The sequence below is a fragment of the Physeter macrocephalus genome, chromosome 8 (assembly GCF_002837175.3).
Source record: "Physeter macrocephalus isolate SW-GA chromosome 8, ASM283717v5, whole genome shotgun sequence".
In the NCBI taxonomy this organism is placed as follows: Eukaryota; Metazoa; Chordata; class Mammalia; order Artiodactyla; family Physeteridae; genus Physeter; species Physeter macrocephalus.
The window spans coordinates 59198836-59222360 of NC_041221.1; the positions used below are offsets into that span (position 1 = coordinate 59198836).

Sequence of the window (23525 nt, forward strand, 5' to 3'; positions counted from 1 at the left end):
GCTTATGATACCTTATTCAGCAAAATGAGGGAAATAAAGACATTAAGAACTTTTACTGACACAAAATGGAAAAGAACTATTGTCGGGGTTCCACTTAATCAGTGCCTAAATTTTCAGTAGTTCTAATTCCCCATGAAGAAAGATATATACGTTTACTATAAAAAGGAGATGTTGACAATACCCCCCAACCAAAAAAAAGAGCATTGTGTTCTCTTAAAAGTGCTCTCTTCAGTAATACTTTATTTTCATCTTTCCTTAAACTGGAAGCTTATAGTCAATATAACCTAAAAGTGAAAATTGGAACCAGTGTCTACTTTTTTAAAGTTGAGAGACAATATAACATTAAAGGAAAACAAATGTTTAAAAACTCTCCTTAATTCAACCACTCTAGCACAACTATTTTTTAATCTGTAAATTAGTATAGCTTACAAAGCTGGACCAAATGGTTCAGAGCCTCTGGTCTAAGGAGAGAAAGACTGAACTATGTTTAGAAGTGAGAGGAAGTCAAAATTATAAATAAGAAGAAACAAGGATTAATCAGAAGAAGGATTCAGTAAAGGGAAAATTGGCACAAAGGGCCAAAATTAAAAACTAACTTCCACATGCAGATACAGTTTTATGTTGACAAAATATACCCATTACTCCAGAAATGATTTTTGAAATACTTAGGTCTAAAAAGTCTCACCTGCCCTTTCACTAAACGATAAAGAGCTAAAGTAGCGCCCAGGTGCTGAGCTTGCATGCCATCCTCTGTTAAAATTGTAGGGCATACTACCAGTACATCATCTTCTGACTTGATTACCCTTACCCTATAAAGAAGCCAAAAACATTTAAAAATAAAATTAATGAAGCAAAAAAGGTCAGAATTCCATTAACATTGAACTGTAGTTTAATTATTTAAATTAAATATTCCCATGGAAGACATCATACTACATAATGACTTATAAGCACTATCAATCTGAGATGTGGAATTAGCTTCCTAAATATCTACTTAACTCATCAGAAAAAAAAGATTTTCATCTTAGATTTTTCTATAAGTTCATCAGTTAACCAAAAACATACCTACATTTCCAGTATCTACCTACTGCAACTTTTTCAAAGGAAGGATTTGGACTCTTGGGAAGATTCTTCCTGACCCAATCGATCAGAAATTGTTTGGGAGATTTTCCAGTCCAGCTTCGAGCAGTATAGTCAAAATTTCTTACATCATGAGGTTCTTTCTTTTTCTCTAAAATGATAAAGATTGGTTCTTTAAAAATGGTTATGTAGGAATATACAGTCTCTTTTGAGAGATTAATGTTCTCTCACTTTTGGGAACAGACTTTTAGAAGGGAAAAGTTTAAAAAAAGACAGACAGGCTTGCTCTTCTTTAAGTGATGTAAGGAAATCCTCTTGATGGACAGAATCAGTGAAAATCTGGATCTTTTTAAAAAAGTATCTTAAGTTATGTGTTCTTGTAAAATATCTATGATACAATCCATGCGATGAATTGTTTAGAATACTATGAATTACAATGTTTGGTAGACTATCTTTTGAAAAGATATAAATCAGATGTCGTTTCTCTGCTTAACAGCTGCCACTACCACCACTGTCAATGGCTTCATGTTGCGTGTAAGATAAAGTCCAAGTTGTTCACTACTGCCTAAAAGCCCTCTGTGGCCCATCCCTGCCTATCTGTTGTCAGTCTTCCATCATGCTCACTATGCTGTAGCCACACTGGTCATGAGTCAATTCCTTAAATGCTCTAAACCTGCCTGGCCCAATACAGTAGCCAACAGCCACATGTGGCAAAATTTACAATAATTAAAATTTCAGTTTCTCAGTTTTACTAGTCACATTTCAAGTGCTCGATATAGTTGACCCTTGAACAACACAGGTTTGAACTGTACAGGTCCACTTATATGCAGATCTTTTTTCAATAAATATACAAAACACACATGAAGAACATCATGTATAAGACTTATATTGAAGTGGATAGCCTATCCTTACATAGGCATGCGGTGATAATTAATATAAAATTAATAATGTGTTATTTTCTTTGTTTTATAACTTTGCTTTCAAAGAATTACCTTACCTTACAGAATGCCTCTCTCTCATAATTGGAGAAACTGCATACCAGCCTATCATCATAGGTAACTGGTTTTTTTGTTTTTTTTTTTTTTGCGGTACACGGGCCTCCCACTGTTGTGGCCTCTCCCGTTGCAGAGCACAGGCTCTGCACGTGCACGCTCAGCGGCCATGGCTCACGGGCCCAGCAACTCCGCAGCATGTGGGATCTTCCCGGACCAGGGCACGAACCCATGTCCCCTGCATCGGCAGGCGGACTCTCAAACATTGTGCCACCAGGGAAGCCCCAGGTAAGTGGTTTTTAAAAAAATGTTAACAATGTTTCCGATAGTATACTATGAATACTACTGTAATACTGTATGCCATAAAAATTTTATGATTCTTTCATTAGTATATAAGGCTAAACTAACAGTGAAGTAAAACAGTCGTATTGATTACACTAGGGTACCATTAAAGCAATCGTATTTGCTGCTTCTTTGTTATTAACGCATGAGTCATTATACCTATAAACAACTAAGAATTTCTTCTGTACATTATCTTTTCATTTTTGATGTCTACTGTTAGTAATACATATAACATCTACAGTGTTTTGAATCATATAAGACAATGTTGATATAGGTACTGACAGATGAGTCATCTTGTACACAGATAACAAACTCACAGAATCTATATAGTACAGTACTGTAAATGTATTTTCTCTTTGTTATGATTTCCTTAATAATGTTTTTCTTTCTCTAGCTTACTTTATTGTAAGAATATAGTATATAATACATGTAACATACAAAATATGTTAATCAACTGTTATCACTAAGGCTTCCAGTCATTAGTAGGCTATTAGTAGTTATGTTTGGGGGAAGTCAAAAGTTATACGCAGATTTTTGACTGCACAGGGGTCAGCGGCCCTAACCCCTGCGTTGTTCAAGGGTCAACTGTACTCATATTTGGCTAGTAGCTACCACATTGGATAGTGCAGATACAGAACATTCCCATCATAGTGTGTTCTGCTGAATAGTGATGCTCTAAGTTCTTTTCCACCTTAGACTTCCAATGTACTGTCTCCTTCCTTAGAAGTTCTTTCCACCAACTCATTACCAGGCTAATACCTAATCATCTGTCAGATCTCAGAGCAAGACCTCAGCACGGTTTCCCCAATGCAAATTAGGCTCCCTTATTAGCTCTATTATTGGAAGCCAGTTTTCTTTCTTCAACAGCACACATCACAGTTTGTAATTGTGTATCTGTGTCTGTTTAAAGCTTACATTCCCTGCTAGAGTGTATACTTGAAGAGGGCAAAGATCAAGTTATTTTGCTAATAACTGTACATGTAGCACCTGATATTATGAATAAAAATTCAATAAATATTTGTAGAAAGAATGTACAATTAAAAGAACTGACAATTTAGTGTGGGACTCAACTGACTATATTACAGATTGATAAATATACTAGCTATATCAGTAATTTACCTATGAGCACAAAGAAGAGCACACTTACACACCTCTCGTGGCACAGCAGGAATCAGGGAAGGTTTAAAGAAGAGGTGCTGTTTGATTCAAGCCTCTAAGCAAGGGAAAGGTTGGCCAAGAAGGGGAAAACAGGATGAGCAAAGTCATGGAGCCATGAAACAACATATGTTTTAAAGAATGATGTAGCTGTAGTACATAGCTGGGAGAATAAGGTGGAAAGGATCTTCAGTGCCATGATACAGGGTTTGAACTTGCTAAGTGATTAAAATTTTTAACAGGAAACTCACATTTTGATCTGTGTTATGGAAAGATAATTCTGGCAGGAGTTTGGAGGAGGGACTGAAGAGAGATGAGGCCGAAGCAAGATGTTTGTAATTACAAAATGCTATACAAGTTATCATAATTATTACTTTTCCAAGACAGTACGTAGCATAACTTTACTGCCATCTTATGTAGTTTGCTGGAATACAAAGTAACAGTTTCTCAATTATATAGTCCTTGACATTTTTCTATTCACAAATTATACCCTGGAATACTTTCCCCTCATTTTACCTTTCTCTTCTTCAGTAGCAGCTGTAGATTTTTCAAATAAATTAAAGTTCAAAGCACTTTCCCCTTCTGGGGCTACAGGAGGCTTCTTCATTTCATTCTGTTGATGTGAAATCTTTATGGCTGGATTGAATACTGGATGGTCTTCTAAAGTTTCCATTTCTACCAAAAAAACCATGATGCTTATTTTTGTTTTATTTGTATTTGTTTTTCATACCTTTTTACTTTGCAAATATTGGTTTAAAAAAACAACATTCCTTCTTTTTCCTTGTAGTCAATTATTCAACACTTCCTTCTAGGAAATTGTGCTAGAAGTCAGAGGCAATTTATTTTTACATCATATACTAACATTTTCAGAACAATTACTTAACAGATGTAGAAGGCCAGGAAAAACATCTTCACTAGAAATAAATACTCATGGAATTATATCCACCTCTTGTTCTTGAATGGAGATGATATTTTATGGTATATATCTGAGGTCAACAAACTATGGCCTGCAGGCCAAATCCAGCCCTGCTGCCTATTTCCATATGGCCTGTGGGCTAAGAATGATTTTTACATGTTTTAACTGGTTGAAAAAGACAAAAAGATATATTTGGTGACATGTGAAAATTATATATGAAATTTCAGCATCCATAAAGTTTTATGAGAACATAACCATTTGCTTATGTATTGTTTATGGCTGCTTTTATGCTGTGACAGCAGAGTTAAGAAATCATAACAAATTGCAAAACCTAAAATATTTACTATTTGGCTTGCTGCAAAAAGTTTGCCAATCCCAATTATAAACTGTTAGGAAAGAGCAGACATATTAAAAAGAGGCAACCTCCATCCTAGGAAGGCCAATAAAGAAGAGATATTTATACATCTGAGAATTTTAAAGTGTTTACCTCTTTGAAATTTCCTTATTTTTTCTTGAGCCTCTTTTTGGCCTTGCTTGTTTTTTTCTAATTTAAAGGTAGCTGCTTGCTCCTTTGCATCCAGAAGTTTTGCTGCAAGGTGCAAGTACCTCTCATTCTGTTGTTCCAAATAAGATGATGATAAAGAAATAAAAAGAAGAGCAAGATTAGTTTATCTGTTGTCAATGTATTATATCAAAACCTGTGATCTTTTGATCTTATTCTTTGATCCAACAAATCTTTTAGAAATTTTTCATAGAGAAATGATACAAATGTGCAGATCTGCAGGTACACAGATGTTTACTGCAGTACTGATTGAAAAGGAAAACTGGAAATCAAGTGTGGTACATCTCTACAGAGAAAACTAGTCAGCCATTGGGTAAAAAAGTGAGGTAGCAAAAGAATGAGGGTGATCCACATGGAGAAACTTCCTTGACATGTTAAATAAAATAAAGCAAACTACAGAATAATACTTAAGTATGAGCTCATTTCTGTAAAAAGAAAAATTAAATTTTTATACATTTTATAAATACATGTATTTAAAGGATTGCATATGCAATAATAGGATAATACTCATTTCTGAAAGTTACCTTCCCATAATCTTTATCTTATGGAAGATAGCCAGGGACATTAAAAAAAAAAAAAGGCCTCTGGAGAAGATGGGTGCTATAAAACTTAAGGACTTAACTCTGCTGAGCAAAAACTAGAGAGAGTTAAAGCTAAACTCAAATTACTGTATTTTTTCTTTAGGTTAGGTTGATAGCAGATGAGAAGCATTAAAGCTCTGGGTGGAGAAGAGGGCATGTGCAGTGCTGCTATGAAAGACAACCGCTGAGACAAAGGGAAAAGAGACAACTAAGGAAGCACAACCACCTGAATTCTAGGACCATTTTGTGTAGAAGCAAACATCAATACAGTGTAACAGATAGAAGGGTTGGCTATCTCCTCAATTTCACCTAAATCACACTCATTCTTTCAATCTTTCCTATCTATGGCACTGATACCACCATCCTGCCACCTACGAATCTCTTGCTGACTTTGGCTTCTTAACCTTTATGTTCAGTAAATCATCAATTTCTACTGATTCTTGCTTTAAATGTTTCTCTTCCAAATTACAATTTGGCACCTTATTATTTCACACCTGAGCAAGTGCAAGAGCTGTCAAAATGGCCTCCCTACCCTTTGCAAATCACCTTAAACACTACTAAATTTGCCCTAAAATGTCAAATTCTTCTTGTTGATCACCTGCCCCCATACTTCTAGCAACTCTTCACAATCAGTAGGAAAAGCTGTCAAATTCATTTTCTGGGCATCAAAATCTTCTAGTCTCAGATCAACTCACCTGTTCACTCCTATTGGCCAGTACTCACCTACACATTTTATCCTGTTTATTGTTTAATACTCAAAGGCCCCTTGTACAATTCCACTGCTGTACGCTTATTCACATTATTTCACCCATCTGGGTCATTTTCCTATTCTTTGTTGCCTATGCACCCTTCAAGTCCTTTTTTCTTTGAAGTATTGACCTAATGCTCCTATCAGAAGACATCTCTTTCTCTGAATCTCAAAGTAACATGTGTACTGTCCTAAATTATTTTTGTTTATATTACTTTAATACAGGCACATGGTTAAAAAAACTTATGAGGATACAGAAGAGTATAAAAAAGAAGTCTCCCTCCCACCCTACCAACCCCAGTCCTAATCACTAGTAATAGCTTCTTGTGTATCTCTCCCGATGTTTCCTTCGCATACATAAGAATGCAAATATATGTGTGTGTGTATATTGTTTTACTCAAATGAGTTCATTATGCTACACATGCTGTTCTGCAACTTCCTTTTTGTCTTTCTAAATCAACTTTATAAAAGTATGATTCACTTCTAATAAAATGTCATTTTAAGTGTATAAGTGAATGTGTTTGACACATGTATACATCCACGTAACCATCATCATAATCAAGACATAAAACATTGCCATCATCCCCAAAAGTTTCCTCATCATGCCTAACAGTCAATCTCTTTCCTCCATCCCTGGACTCAGGCAACCACTAACCTGCTTCCTCTCACTAGAGACAGATTTTGCATAGATGACTTTTCTAGAATTTAATATAATGTAATTGTTCAGCATGTACTCATTTTTGCCTGGCTTATTTCATTCTTATATAATGTTTTTGAGAGTTGCTTGCAGTGTTTGGCTGTTATTAGTAAAGTTGCTATAAACATTTGTGTACAAGTTTTTTGTTGACACTTTCATTTTTCTTGAGTAAAAACGTAGGAATGGGCTTCCCTGGTGGCGCAGTGGTTGAGAGTCCACCTGCTGGACTCTGGAAAAAAAAAACAAAAAAAACCCCAAAAAACTTCTTTATAAATTCTAGACAGAAGTCTTTTATCAGATATATGTTTTGTGTTATTTTCTTCCTACAACTTGCTTTTTTCACTTAACCTAATATTTTTAGTTTATCTTATGATATGTAGGTTTTCTCTGTCCAGACAATGGGTTTCCTCTATAAAGGAAGGTGCTTTTTAAAATTAACCAAATAATTAAGCATACTCCTTACACAGAACAATCATTTAAAAATATTTGGTGATTATCTCTTTAAACATGGGAGGAATGTAATTAACATATATTGAGCAGTTATTTTGTGTCATTTTTTCCCTAAGTGTTATTTTATTTAATCCTCACATAAACCCCTAGAGGTAACTATTTCCTCAATTTACAAATGAAGAAACTAAGTCTTATAAAAGTTAAATATTTTGCCAGGTATATCCAGCTAGAAGCCCAATATAAATTTCTACTCACAGGATCAAATTTTTCCTCTTCTAAACTTTTAGAAGTCTCACTCTTTTCTTCTTCGTTTTGTTGTTCAGCATATTGCAAAATCCATTCTTTCATATTTACTTCCAAATTTTTTTCTTCCTTTTTTGGCTAGAAAGAAAAAACAAATATCTGAAAAATCAAAATTAGAAAAAGGAGTTTCCCTGGTGGCGCAGTGGGTGAGAGTCCGCCTGCCGACGCAGGGGACACGGGTTCGTGCCCCGGTCTGGGAAGATCCCAAATGCCGTGGAGTGGCTGGGCCCGTGAGCCATGGCTGCTGAGCCTGCGCATCCGGAGCCTGTGCTCCGCAACGGGAGAGGCCACAAAAGTGAGAACCCCGCGTACCACACAAAAAAAAAAAATTAGAAAAAGGTGTCAAAACTATCATCGTCACTGCTTTTATAATTTCTTTATACTCAGAAACAGTAGACACATAAGCCGCAAAAATTACATTCTTTACTGTTCAGTGAAGGACAAATGAATGGAACTCAACATTAATAAGCCTAAACTTACATGATCCGAAGAATACATTTACATAAAGAGGCAAAAAAATGAAAGAACTGTTAAAAACTAGTGTTGTCCTTAAAAACAGTGGTTTTGTGGGGATGATGTTTCCACAGATTTTTGCTCTGTTTATTTTTAAGCTTTACTGAGGTATAACTGATACATTAAAAATTGCACATATATAATGTACATATTATTAAAATGTTAATTTACTGTATATATATACATATATATGTATATATATATGTGTATATATATACTCATTATTTTGATGAGTTTGGACATATGCATACACCTGTGATATCATCACCACGATCAAGGTACTAAACATATCCATCACCTCCAAAAATTTTTGTGTGTTCTTTTGTGTGTGTGTGTACAGTACTGTACTGTTAACTACAGGCACTATGTTGCATAGCAGCTGTATAGAACTTACCTGTCTTTCATAACTGAAATTTTATAACCATTAAGCAACATTTCCCCATCTGCCCCTCCTCCCTTTAGCCCCTGGTAACTACCATTCTATTCTCTGTTTCTATCAATATGACTACATTAGGTACCTCACATAAGTGACATAATGTCATATTTGTCTTTCTGTGATTGGCTTATTTAACTTAGCATAATGTTCTCTAGGTTCACCCATGTTCATAGATGTTTTATGACATGCAGAGTAGTTAGGTGTAATTTGTAATGAAGTGTAATGAAGTACACCTTCCAGTATTAATGCCCTTCTGTAATCCCCTTCCATACAGATTTTAAATTGGCCACATGACTTGCTTCAACCAATGGGACATTAGCAAGAGTGATACAAGCAGAGTCTTCATAAAAATTTGTACACTGGAGTTTACTATCTCGAGATACTTGCTCTTGGAAGCCATATGTCAAGTAAGAAGTCTGACCACCCTAATATCACCATATAAAAGGAAACCTAAGCTAGTCATGTGGAGAGAGAGATGACTTGCTAGCTCCCAGCCGAGGCACCTAGTCATGTGAGTAAAGAAACCATTTTGGATGTTCCAGTCTGAGGAGATACCTCATGGAGCAGAAGAACTGCCTAGCTGAGCCCAGTCCAGACTGCAAAATCATAAGAAATTCTTGGTTTAAGTCACTACATTTTTGGGTGGTTTGTTATGTAGCAATAGATAACTGAAACCAACAGTGATAGAAGAGTTTGGCCAACCCATTAGACATTTTCAATAAGTAAAAACATTATTGTAACCTAATATTTATACCCTTATGAACTATTACATGTGCTTCATTCTGATTTTATACAACTTTAAATGTTTAACTCTTAAATTACCTTTATCTTAGGATCTTCTTCCTGTTTTTTGGTTTTAGATTGCAGTGGAGGTGAAATAGTGGCTTGTATTTGAGGAGACTGGAATTTTGGCCTACTTAGAGGTAGTTGCTCTTCAAATTCCTGACTGAATCCTTCAGGAAGTGCATCTTAAGAGAAATTGGGATGAAAATAAACATGTACATGATACATAAAACACACAAATATTTATTAAACACTCACATAAACCCTGTCTAGACAAAGAGCACCTAATTTTATTCTACTGCTTATCTCCTAGAAATAGAAATCCTATGATGAACCTCGTTTTATTATCAAAGCAGTGGAAACACTCTCTAGATGATAACCAGCCCACCTCTATTTGACCATTTATTTCACCCTCAATATGCTAGACTCCTAAATTTCCTTAAGAAAATCTTAACCGTCCCCTCTCTTTGGTTGCCTGTCACAACATGTGACAGTATCCTTAATCAGTCATAGAAGCAATATGCATTCCAGGTTCTTGCCAAAGATTACAACCTTGATGCTCTGCTTAATTAAATATTATTTATCCAAAGCCAGACAGCCCTAATTTCTAAACCAAAACGAGGATACACAACCTGACAGGTTACAGACAGGCAAACTTTGAGAATCTGCTGTATTATGTGCATTGTAAAATGGCTATCAACAACTGAAAGCAACACACAAAAAAATAATTTCTTCTTGCACAGACTACAACCTTTAAGAATAATATACTAAAAAGACTAGAAAAGTGTAAGAACATCCTAAAAATAAATAATTATAACAGTGAAAAAAATTTTCAGTACAAGTCAAAAGCTTGATACAAATATCATAAACATTGAAATTATTTCAAAAGGTTTTATAAACTGAAAGACATTTATGACAATACTGCTTACCATCTGAAAGGTTTAAACAGAGCCAATCCAAGGCAGAATGAAGATCACCTCCGTGTAAGAGTGTGTTAGTCATGGCATCTTCAATGTCCTTAGTCTTAAATGAAAATGCTTGTAAAGCCATGTATAAATCCTATGAAAGGGAAATGTAAAAAAGTCATTCCGTCAATTTTCTCTTTTTTCATTACTAAGTCTATTCTCCCATTCATTTTAAACCAGAATCTCTGACACAAACTATAACTTCAAAAATACCTTTTTTTCCAGTTAGAAGAGTTAAATGTGCTCACTGTGTTGAGATTTTTTTTTTTGATGTGCAGACCATTTTTAATGTCTTTATTGAATTTGTTACAATATTACTTCTGTTTAATGTTTTGGTTTTTTGGCCCCGAGGCATGCGGGATCTTAGCTCCCCGACCAGGGATTGAATCTGCACCCCCTGCATTGGAAGGCGAAGTCTTAACCACTGGACCGCCAGGGAAGTCCCTCTCACTGTATTGAGAATCTGAGAACTATAGATAAATAAAAAAGGACCAGGAGAAACTGCTCATATTCTCACTATCTAAAGATACTGTTTGCAATGTAGTATGCTTCCTTTCAGTCATTTTTCTATGATTTTATAAAAACAAACTTTACTTAACATTGTAACATAAGTATCTTCCCAAATTATTAGAAACTGTTCATCAATTTTAATAGTTACAGAATATTCCACTGGGTAGACATATCATAATCTATTTTCCTATTGGTGACCACTTAAGATGTTTTCTTTTTTTTAAAATTATTATCAGCAGTGCTTCAATGAACATGTTCATACATAAAGTAAAGCTTTTTATTGTACTTTCTAAAGCATGATGTTCACAGCTGGGCAGGACTGGGTTCAAATCCAGACTCTGCTTACTTTGCTACTTAGTAATTAAAAACCTCAGGATATAATTTATGTAATCTTTCCAAGCCTCATTTCCTTCATTTGAAAAATGGGGCAAAATACCTTCCAGGATTGGTGTGTCAGAGAAAATGTAAGCAAAGTGCCCACCACAAGTCCAACATAATTTTGGGAATGTAATTTAGTTTTCATATCACTATTTTAATGCATGTACTTGTTTTTGGCACAGTTCCTTCCTTATTCTTGCAGATGGAACTAATCTACATGAAATTTCAATGGAAGTTGAAAAGTCATTTTATCTCACATGTGGAGCTGTCTTAAAAATGCTCCACTAAAAATAAGTAACTTAAAAAAAAGTTTGCAAAATACCTGTAATTTTTTGGCAGTAAGTCTTCCAGAAATCACTCCCTTGTCATTATTTTGCTTTTTATGCTCATTTATCACTCCAATAATTTTTTGCTCTAGTTTGTTATTAATTACCACCTGTTGAGACCAAAAAGGTCATATCAATTAGAAGATGAATTATTAAATAACATTTAATAATTAAATAATTAGAAGCAAATCACACAGTTTTCTATATCCCTTCCAACCAAGCCCAGAATTTCAGCTGAAATCAGATACAGTGATTATCATATATTGGAATACCATTCACTGGACCAAATTCCTACCATATATTTAAGAAAAAATGGGATACGGAAAAAGCAACAACATATGGCAAGGCAAAAATCCTTTTATAAAGCCTCTTGAAGCCGTATGTCTCAAGACTCTGTCCTTGGACCACCCTTGGATTGCCACCACAAAGACAGATTCCTAAGCCCTATCCTAAACATACTGAATCAGAATCCTTGGGGATGGAACCCAGAAATTTGCCTTAAGGTAAACCAGCCCAAGCACATTGCCTGAAAGAATGGATGCTACACTAAAAAGAGGGCAAATCAAGTAAAAGTAAAACCTTATATAAACAGTAATAATTAGGTTACACAAATTATTTTGGCTTCCAGAGTTTGTTTTCTATTTTTTCCTACTGGCCATTTTACCTTCTGCTGTTTCCATATGTTTAACCTAAGATTATACAGCCAACTACCTTCAAAAATATTCTTTTGATCACATCTTTACTGAATGCTCACTACGAGCAATGCACAAAAACATACTTCAGGAATTCAGTCTAGCACAGGAAACATATATAAAAAGATAAACTGTAACCCAGCATGTCATTATTTAGAAAGATGTAAGAAGTGCTGATGGATCCACCAGGAAAATAAACTGGTGAGTTATGATGGACTTTATAGAGGTGACAAATGGAGAAAGGGAAATAGAGCATTCTAGGCAGAGAGCCCATGGACAAAAGCCTGGAATCGTTAACATCATACGGGATTTGGGGGAACAATGAGACATGAACTATGATTTTAAGTGGAGAAGAGTAATGGAGAGGAGGCTGGAAAAGTATACTAAGTCAGACATGAAAGGATGTATATGATATACTTAGAAGTTTGGACCTTATCCAGCTCTTCCTTAATTTCTTACAGGCTCTCAACAGATGTGTATGATTTACTTTTATTTAGTATAGATGAGGAATTACTGTACTATTTACAAAAATTTAAAACACCCATCATTTGCTTACATTTAAGACTGTATCTTTATTTTTTTAAGGTAACATTTCTTGAAATGACTCAAAACCTTGATACTCACTTTCAAAATAGATTTATCCAGATTTGCAGGACCACCAGAATCATTTGCAGAATTAAAACTATAAATTTTCGGACCTGTATATAACAGACAATAAACAGTCAAGGTAATTTAATGATTAATATCCATTACACTATTTTAATTTTCCTCTAAAGATCGCTAAACATTAAATATTTGATTTCAGCTCTTTCTTTTCCACTTTACCAAATAACTCAATCTGGAAGTCAGCAATACTTCCGCTAAATTTGCAAAAACATTCTACCGCTTAGCACTCTCTAGGTTAACTAGTTTCTCAGAGTGTAAATGCCTGGCGCTTAGCTGAAGTAAGACCTCTCAGAGGATATTTGATTCCTGGCAGAGAAGATGGGTAATTTTGAAGAGAAAGCACTCCTCCTAAGGCAAAAAGGAGGTGGGAGTTCCTATAATTTTCTCCTACTGAGTATAAGGTTGCTATATTAGTTTCCAAGGCTGCTGTACAAACTTGGTGGCTGAATATAGAAACATTCTCTCTCAATTCTGAAGGCTAGAAGTCCAAAATCAAGGTGTCAGTAGGACCATACTCCCTCTGAAGTCTCTAGATAAGACTCTTTTCTTGCCTCTTCTGGCTTCTGGTGACCCCAGGCGTTGCTTGGCTTGTCTGCCTCCTTCTTAAAATGGGTCTTCACGTGGCCTTATCCCCTCTGTCTCTCTGTATGCAAATTTCCGTCTCCTTTCTCTGGACGCTGGTCATTGGATTTAGGGCTCTCCCTAAATCCACGATGACTTCACCTCAAGATCCTTAACTAATTACATCTGCAAAGATCTTTTTTCCAAATAAGATTACATTCTGAGGTTCCATGTGGACATGAAATTTTGGGGGACACTACTCAACCCATACAGTTGCCAAGTGTGTTCCAGTCAATAGAAATGCTATATATTAACAGTTTTCTAACAATGAATAACCGGAAAGGAATACATTTTATTTTCAAACTTTGGTCTCATGATCTCCTTACTCTCTTAAAAATTATTGAAGATCCCAAATACTTTTTGTTTATGTAAGTTATAATATTGATATTTATCATACTATAAATTAAAAGGGAAATGTTATTTATTTTTAAAGACTTATTTATTTTTATTTATTTTTGGCTGCATCGGGTCTTAGTTGCCACATGTGGGACCTTTGTTGGGGCATGCGGGCTCTTCGTTGCGGTGCGTGGGCTTTTCTCTAGTTGTGGCGTGCGGATTTTCTCTTCTCTAGATGAGGCGCGTGAGCTCCAGTTGAGGCATGCGAGCTCAGTAGTTGCGGCACGCAGGCTTAGCTGCCCCACGGCATGTGGGATCTTAGTTCCCTGACCAGGGATTGAACACACGTCCCCTGCATTGCAAGGTGGATTCTTTACCACTGTACCACCAGGCAAGTCCCAAAAGGGAAATTTTAAAAAATATTAATTCATTAAAAATAAACCTACTACATGTTAATATAGTACTTTTATGAAAAAAAACTATATTTTCCAAATCAAAAAAATTGTTTTCTACTTTTGCATATCTCTTAACATACGGCTTCTGCATTCAGTCTTCTGTAATATCACACATCATGTAGTCACTGTACACTAGAGAGAAAATGAGCATGAAAATGGCAAATAACATTTTAGAATTATTATTAATATAGTTTGACCTCATTAAGCCTCCGCTAGAAAGGTCTCAAAAATTCCCCAGGATCCCCTAAGCACACTTTGAGAACCACTGCTATATAAAAATAATCCTAGAATCGTACAAAACCATGTTACTCTGCTTTTATAAACCTTAAAATAGGATTTTTTTCATTTTGAGAAACCTAAACATTAAAGAGTTGCTTATTATAAAGTCCAGGATTTTAGTCTCTGTTGACTTACCTTGGGTTGTTCATTTTAAGATGCTAGTTAATATAATGAGGCATTTAAAAAGGAAAACCAAAGTTTTTGACAATAACTATTTACATTTGAGCAGTCTGAACTAGAAACATTGGTGGGTCCCTGAATTACTTCTGTGCTATAGTTAAGAAGGTACCCAAAGCTACCTAGAATACGTTAAAAGATAATAACAATTCTGGTATAGTATGGTTTTCCTCATCTTTTAGTCTCAGACTTTACCATAATCCTGGTAACCTTGCTCATAAACTCATGTCAGTGGTTATAAAGGGGAGTATATATCAGTAGTCTTTAACCATTTCTGGGGGGTCTTATCAGTTGTAGTAAATTCATTCACAAATTTAGCACACTAATCAGTTTTAGAGGTCCCTACACCCATGGAGGGGCCCCAGTTATAACCCTTTCTGAAAAGGTACAGATGGATGAATGTTTCATTACCAAGACAACACTGAGAAACAGTTCAGGTTCCTGTGTTACTGACAGAGGTAAGATTGTAAATTCCATTAATAAGTGTTTTTTGATTTTGTTTTTTGTTTTAGCCATGCCATGCAGCTTACGATATCTTGGTTCCCCAACCAGGAGGTGAACCTGAGCCCCAGCAGTGAAACCTCCGAGTCCTAACCACTGGACCACCAGGGAATTCCCGATTGGTTTTGTTTTTTAAATTAGTGAATTAAAGATTGCAGTCAGCTCTCATTTTTCTCCTCCAACCATTCCACCTAAAACATCCAACCATATCACTTCCTTGAGGTCAGCTTATACTGCAAACTTCCAGAGGGCAAATAAAAGATCTAAGTCCCCAGACTATCAGGAGGAGAATGAACACCCATACTGCTGTGCATTCGCTGGGTGTCAATCAGGGTCTCTAAAAATGGTATGTTTTCATTTTATTCAATACTCTGAGGAACTGAAGCAATAATGAGATCTTGCCAGGGATATTACCAATTAAATCAAGTAAACCAGTAAGGCCCTTTCATTTTCAAATTCTTCCTAAAACATGTTCATGTAAGATTTTTAATCAGCATGAATGAAAACTCCAAAATCTGAAATGCATTTTCAAACAATTTGATAGAAATCCTTCTAAACTGTATTTACACTTCCTGCCATAATACATACAATAAGCAAAATTCAAAGCTTTTCATGATGCATTACTTATTATGAGTATCTATGACTTTGCTCAGAGGCTTGCAGAGGCTACCCAATTCCCTGAGACTGCTCTAATTTTCTATTTAGTGATTCTTTGGTCTTCTCTCCTGTCAGCTGCCACCTTTCAGAATGTCAACCTAATAACTCCCCACCCCCAAATTCTAATCTGTTACCTAGGAAAAAGTGATGGCACCAGAAGAAAATAGATACTGAAACTTGTAAATGAGTAACCCTATTTTCAAATACCATTCTAAGTCGATAGGCCATGGAATAAAAATGGTTCCCATTCTTCTGCCAAGTAATGTGCATAAGATGTATGACAGCTACCTTTCTTGCTGCTTAGAGACCCTTCTCCACAAGTTTTGGTTTTGTTTCAGATGAAGGGAGTTATTGGAAATCTGACTGGAAATAAGGAAGTTAGTGTGCAGAATGTATCCCTAAGGCAAAAGCACTAAGGGTTTCCAATTTATAATGACTGTTCATGGAAGAAAGGAACATACGTAACTGGCTCTCAAAAATATTTATTACATTAACGTTGAAGCACAGAAAAACTAAGTGATTTCCTCAAGATGACTTAGCAAGAAAAAAGAAGCGTCAGCCAGAATCAATTTCTTGTTGCCCAATACTCTTTTTTCTTATAGAATATATTCCTTTTATACGGTATTGCATTTTACATCATACAGTGATTGTAATGACCCACTATCACCGAAACATTCACTTCGAGGTGCTGGTGCTGGTGATAGGTGCACTGAGGCACTGGGAGGCTCCCTTCTGCCCAACAGTACACATCTGCAAGGGGAACCAAACCAGCCAAGAGACCCAGTCAGGAATAAATAAGACCCAATCTTGTCCTCACGGAGCTCATATTCTGGTGGAGTAATTAAGCAACTAATTACCCAAACAGGCTATGAAGGGGAAGTACAGCGTATCTGGAGAATAAATTAGAGTTAGCTGATATAATCTAAGCAGTCAGGGTCTGTGAAGAAGTGCATCCATACTGCCAAAACTACCTGACTAATCTTAGCTAAGGTCTCTTCCCCATTTAATACAAACACCAGTCCCCCCCGCCCTCACTCCACCCATACAGACTTCCTTCTTGTCTTCCTGCATCATGCCAAGCTTGTTCCCACCTTAGGGCCTTTGCCCTTGTTGCCTAAGCCTCAAACATTGTCTCCAGATCTAATAACTGGTTGCTTCAAATCATCTCAGCAGGTTTCCTCAGAAAAGCCATCTCTGTTCTAAACCAAAACAGACCCCACCACCCAATTTATTCTTTACCAAGTCACTGTTTTCTGACTTTCATGGCACTTTTTCTATTTTATTTTGGTGACCCTAAAAATTATTTATAACGGTTTTTATGAATTTATTCATGACATCAGTCCCCTAGTCTTATTTCCCTAAGATTTTAAGTCTCAACTAGGTTTAAGAATTTTCACAAACACAAGCCTTATGGTTGTAAGCACCCTCCACCAGCCCCCAATAATGTAAGCCCCTTGAAAGCAGTGATCTCAGTCTGTTTTGTTCCTGTGGTATCCCCAGTGCCTAAAATCTTGCCTGTCACGTAGTAGCTCTTCAAACATTATTTGATAAACAAAAGAAATGAAAAAATAGAAGTGGAAGAATACCCAGGATTGTGCCAAGAACCGTTTCGTGGCACCAGTCATTTTCTACCTCTAGATGAGAGTCCAATTTTGAGAAAGTATGCTATGCACAATCCTTCAAATTGTTTGAAAAGCCAGAGAGAGAGACGGAAGCAGAGTAAAACAATTACATTTACATTAGGAACAACAAAGAGTTCACAGATAATTTTTTCTGTGTACTTTTCCACTTTTTTCTTCCAAGTAGGCCTATTATATGTAATATAAAAATATCGAGACAGAAAAAAGAAAACAAAATCATGTGGCAATCTTGCTGCAACATTTTATTTATACTGCTATATATACTGATTTATGGTTATACAAAATTCTCTACAAATTTGATAAATAACCTCTCATTTTCTCTTTTGATTTCTTGGTCTTAGTAACTCCTCTGAAATTTTCCTTGTCACTTACCCAAGAAATTTTTTGGATGACGATATTCAGAGCATTTGACTAGATACTGAGGGATGTTAATACGTAACCATAAAACTGTTCCTACCTCCTACAATTTTATAGGATAGATAAAATGTATAATTGCTCACATAGGCAAGATCTAAACATCAAAAAGAATGATTCAAACAACAATGATATACATGAGCTGTGGAGAGAGAAGAATTCAAAAAGTAGTTGATATCTGGGGTGGGTATTACAGGATTCTGGTAGATAGCATTAGGGATAGATAGCATTCCAATGAGAGAAAATAGCGAGAATAAACATGAGGAGGCAGAAAGCCAACAGCTGCATTTGGAGCAGTGAAAATACACCAGATTTGCTAGAGCTGAATACAGGAACTAGTAAAAAGGCTACAAAGGGGGTCTTAGATGCAAGCTGAATGGTTTGTATTTTATCACAAAGTCAGTGAAGACGCTGTAGAAAAAACTGGTAAGTGACATGATCAAAGTAGTGGTTCTGAACGATCAATCTGATGCTTTATGCAGGACAGACTGGAGGAGGAAAAAAGAGCACAGCTAGGGAAACCCATTAGAAGGCTGTGTTGGTACTCCAGAAATTCATGAGTGCCTCAACTGAGGTGTAACCAGTATAAATCAAAAGTGAAAAGGGCATACATGGAAGAGAAATAAGCAGACTGCACGGAGCTTGACAACAGATCTGATGTGAAGAAGAAAAGAAGACATAAAAAATAACTATTGACATTGGATAGAGGAATATGGAAAAAAAGAAACAAAGAAGTCACAGGAGAAGCTAGTTTGGGGGAGAGAAGTATAGTTCAGTATTAGCCATGTTATTAAATTTGACGTGCTTGCAAAACAGGGCCAAAAGTCCAAATGTAGACTTGAGCTTGGAATAGACCAGGATTGGACATGTTGACTGAGGCGTCATCTACAAAAGAAAAGACAGAAGTAATGGAAGTAGATGAACTCTCCTGAAAGGGCTGTAGAGAGAGAATCATACTGTCACAGACTGACACCTACAGTAATGGTCATATTTTCGGGTTGGGAGAATGGGAAGCCAAAGAATACAGCAAATGACTATTAGAAAGTTCAAAGAATTCAGAGGAATATCAAGAAAAGACAGTTAGAAAAAGGCTGATTCACAGAGTAAAAGTGCCACAGAATACTTAAGGAGAAATTCTATGTATTTGTAATTGCAGGCATAATAACTTTGTAGTTAAAGGGTTACAATACATTGTAGGGCAAAGAATTATTATTCACCTTCTAAGTGAAGGCTTGTTACCTACCTACTTCTTCAGTCTCATCTCTTTTCCTCCTTAGGCAGTGCTTACATTCTGAGTATCTTAAAGGCCCATGCTCTTTCCTGACTCAAGATCTTTGCACAATAGTGTTCCTTACCTCAGCCAGGAATATTATTTCCCCCATTCTGTACAGCGTTAACACCTATTCATCCTCCCGATACTGTCACTTTCTCAAAGAGACTGTCCATTACTCCTCCTTTTCCCCAGTAAAAATCAGATTACGCTGTTAAATTCTCTTCCTTAGCTTTTCTTTGTGGCACTTATCAATCATAGAGCAACGCTTGTGTGACTACTTCATGGCTGTGTGCGCCATTTGACTGGCAAGCTCCAGGAGAGATGATTTGTCTTTTTGTTCATCCCATCCCTAACTTCATGCCAAATACACAGTAGGTTTTCAACAAATATTTGCTAGACTTACATTTCAGTAAGAACTACAAGCAAACAAGCTAAGCAGAAGAAAACAGCGTATAACTGTCCAAATCAGCTATAATAGTGGCCTGCTGATCTGCAGTCAGAACCGGCAATCTCCAAATTGAGTTATCAAACCAAACTACACAGTAAGCAAAAATGCATTGCTGCGGTAAAGATCGCTAATAATTTTTACAATAGGTTACCCATATTCGGTGTGTAAGTGCTGAAATTCTTAAGTACTGATTTTTTCCATAACACGTGGAAACGCTACATCGTGGCTGAAAATGGTTTGAGAAGCAAGTAGAAAATGGGTCTAGCTCTAGGACGTTAATAATTCCACACACTACTCTCTGCATTCGCTCGCTGGTTTAGATGACGGCTCAGGACGGATCCCCACTGAAACGGGAGCTAATGCAAATTTCTTTTGTTCTCAGGAGATAAAGTGGAGGTTAGGTGGGAGACGCTACCGTCGTAACTCTGGAGGCCCAAGCAGCTTACACTGATCTAAAACAAGGCTACCCGATGGGGAGCCAGCAGCTCCGGGTGTGAAAGATAGAAATTTTAAGACCGAGGGTCTGCCCAGGTGCGAAGGCTCCTCCCTCGGGACTGGCAGTAGCGGTTCAGGAGGAGGCCGGGGCCCGACCGCTCGTACCTTGCTTGACTCGGGGATCCCTGGTGCTAGTAGCGGCGGAGGGGAGCGGCCTGACCACAGGCTTCTTGTTTGGGGCCTCCCCGGCAGCTCCGGCCTCGGCGGATTTGGCTCTGGAAGCTGATACAGCGGCCCGGACCGCCGCGGCCCCCGGCGCCTTGTGTTTCTTGTTCTTGCCGCCCATGTTGCAGCTGCGGCAGAAGACTCCTCCCGGTCCAGATCCCGGAATCACTCCCGCACCGCCTCCAGAAGCTCTTCACATTCCCCGAGTCCCACGCCGCCACCTTGCGTCCTCCATCCGGGCTTCTAGGCCCTGCTACAACTGCTGCTTCGCAATTGGTCCGACTCACCAAAGTCCCGCCTCCTCCCCGCCCACCTAGGCGTCTGCTGCGTGCCGGGAACCCTCGCCTCGCTCTCTCTTTAGCCAAGGAGCTGCCTATCCGCCGGTGATTAGGAAAGGAAACGAAAGGTCGAAGGAGAAAAAGGAGGCAGGAAAAAAGTCTCCGGGGCTGCGTGACTCGACTAATTTTGTCTCCCACGGGCCCCTGTTGAGGCTTCGCTTGGCGTCACTGTCGGTGCGGTCGCGGAGCATCTTGGGTAGGAGGGAGATTCGGTCTAGCCGCTCCGAAAGATGGCGGACGCTTTCGGGGATGAGCTCTTCAGCGTGTTTGAGGATGACTCGACCACTGCGCCCGGGGCCAAAAAAGACAAGGAAAAGGAGAAGGGGAAATGGAAGGGGCCTCCAGGGTCTGCGGAAAAGGCCGGGTAAGGAAGATGTCCGAGATGTCTTTTTTTCTTTCTCTCTCTTCAGTGTTGAGGGAAGAAAATCCCACTCTCTTCTGAAGACCACGAAAGGTAGAGTGTACGTTAGTGGCGTTGGGAAGTGAAGGGGGTTGTGAAAAATGTTGAGGAGGGAGGAAGAACTTTGGTTTGGGGAAGCTGGGTCTTGGCGTTCTCCGGGGGCCGCAGGCAGCGTGGACTTCTGCCGCTGCAATTCCCTGACGCTTGCGTAAGGCCTATTACCCCTGCCTGCGCCCTGGGGTCGTGAGGGCAGGTCAGCTGTCTCTTAGTTTCTGTACCCCCAGGTCCAGCACAATACTGGGCACAATACAGGAAACGAATCATCAGTTGAGTAAAGGGTTAAGAAGCTTAGAAAATGTGACTTGGATTGACTTGGAGGGGAAAGGGCAAATAGCAGGAGAAGGGAGAGAGATTCAATCTCCAAGCTGCAGTTTTCTTGCCCGTAATGAGGCGATAGCACAAACCACTAGGGTTTTTGTGAGGAGTAAACGAGATAGTATGTGTAATCGCCTAACAGTGCTTAGCACATAAAAGATTCTCAATTGCTGGCTTTCTTTGATTTTATTTAAAAAAAATTAAAAAGTTACTGGTCTTAAAACTTAAAGTAAGATGATTCATTAGTAATGAACAAAATTTACTCTTGACGTTGGGGGAGGATACCCAATGGATGCTTGAGTTAAATTAGACATGATTTTGCTCTCAAGGAACTTTTATTTGAGGTAAGGAGATGGTACAGATACATATTTTAAAGAGTTAGTAGGAGATTGAAATACAATTAAGCTGTATATACAGTTAAGTGCTATGAAAGTTCAGGAAAGGGAGCTATTTGTGATGTCTAGAGAGCCTTACATGCAAGACACTCTTTTGTGTTGAGATGATTCCTTATTGATGCTGAGATTTTTTTTGATTTGTTTTGTAGCACAAATTGGGCTAGGCGGAGTGTTTGCTTAGGGACTAAAAGAGATAAGCCTGAGAATATAAATTGCTTTTAGATTATGAAGGGCCTTGAATAGCAAGCATATGAGTTTTTATTTCATTTTAAAAACCCAGGTGAACATGTGTTTTTTCCTAACTTGGTGACTGGATAGGTAGAGTGATAGTTTAGAAAAATTAATTTGGTATCAGTAGTCAAGGTATTGAAAGAGGAAAGACACTGTTAGTAAAAAGTAAATTAAAAATATCTCAGTTATCTAATTATGAGATTATAAAAACCTCAACTCAGGAGGTGACAGAAGGAAAAGGAAAGATAAAACGTTGTGAAGGAAAAAATTGACAGGCCTTATTTAAGGAGGACAATGGAAAAGGGGTCAAAAGAGACGTTTTGAACTTGGTTATCAGGAAGAAGAAAAATAGCGAAATTTATAGGAGATTTTGATTTCAAAATTAATTTGGCTTGAGACAAAGTGAAGTGATGATAGTATATCCATATTGAAGTATCCATTGGGCAATTTTAATCTGGGTTTGGAGAAATACCAGAACTGTAGGTATATATTTGGATGCTATTTCAATTGTTACTGCTTGAAGTGGAGATTCCTGTGGGAAAGTATAGTTTTCCCACACATAACATATAGATTAGAGGGATATTAGAACAATCAGGAGTTTGAAATGTCACATAAGAGTGAAACAAAGGAGAAAAATAGTCTTCCTCTCTCATTGAGTTAGAGGGTGTACTAGTCTTGGAGAACTTTTCAGGGAAAATGAGAAAGGAGGACAAGTTCTTTTTATTTTTTTCCAAACAGGAATAATTAATAATTTCTGTAGTTTGAATGGGCAACTATGATGTTGTGAAGATGATACATGTATAATTTCCTACTGCGGTAAATACTTTGTTTCAAAATCACTCAGGTAAAATTCACTTTGCAGTGTATTAGGCGTAAGCTGTTTCTGCAACCTTCCAAAGTGAAAATTTGTAGGATATAAAAACAATTTCTATTTTAATTTTCCTAGGAAATATGTGAACATTAGAGAAAGGAAATACATAAGAAAATATAGACCACGATTAACTTACGGAACTTTGTTTACTACCAACACTTCTAACTAGGCCTAGTCTTCTAGGTATTTTTAGGGAAAAATCCAATTTGCCTTATTGTAACTATCATACTATCATAATTATTTGTATCGTAGTCAATATGTATAGCATGATTTCCATCTGATTTGTATAACACAGAAGGGCAAATCCGGGCACTTTAGAGGATCTTGTCTTTTGTATTGATATTTAATACTCTAGACCAAGT

The 23525-nt window shown here is 37.3% G+C and overlaps 2 protein-coding genes across 3 annotated transcripts in view; one reads left to right on the top strand and one right to left on the bottom strand.

Annotated features, from left to right (window-relative positions):
* The window catches only part of DHX29 (DExH-box helicase 29), a 47645-nt gene extending 26857 nt beyond the window's left edge, over window positions 1-20788 (bottom strand). Inside the window, exons 1-10 of one of the 2 annotated variants that reach the window (XM_007118840.4) lie at window positions 20494-20788; window positions 13051-13124; window positions 11731-11844; window positions 10485-10614; window positions 9595-9740; window positions 7776-7901; window positions 4970-5096; window positions 4083-4241; window positions 1063-1228; window positions 686-809 (exon numbers count right to left, since the gene is read on the bottom strand). In XM_007118840.4, coding sequence (XP_007118902.1) covers window positions 686-809; window positions 1063-1228; window positions 4083-4241; window positions 4970-5096; window positions 7776-7901; window positions 9595-9740; window positions 10485-10614; window positions 11731-11844; window positions 13051-13124; window positions 20494-20674 — 1347 coding nt within the window. In that variant the 5' untranslated portion in view covers window positions 20675-20788. Of the gene's footprint in view, window positions 1-685; window positions 810-1062; window positions 1229-3817; window positions 3964-4082; window positions 4242-4969; window positions 5097-7775; window positions 7902-9594; window positions 9741-10484; window positions 10615-11730; window positions 11845-13050; window positions 13125-20493 lie in introns of those variants that run through there. The other variant, XM_028492911.2, reaches the window with a different exon arrangement.
* A 331-nt stretch (window positions 20789-21119) lies between these two features.
* The window catches only part of MTREX (Mtr4 exosome RNA helicase), a 134509-nt gene continuing 132103 nt past the window's right edge, over window positions 21120-23525 (top strand). The window contains exon 1 of the mRNA XM_024130240.2: window positions 21120-21255. Within this exon, the coding sequence (XP_023986008.1) occupies window positions 21122-21255 (134 nt within the window). The 5' untranslated portion in view covers window positions 21120-21121. The remainder of the gene's footprint in view (window positions 21256-23525) is intronic.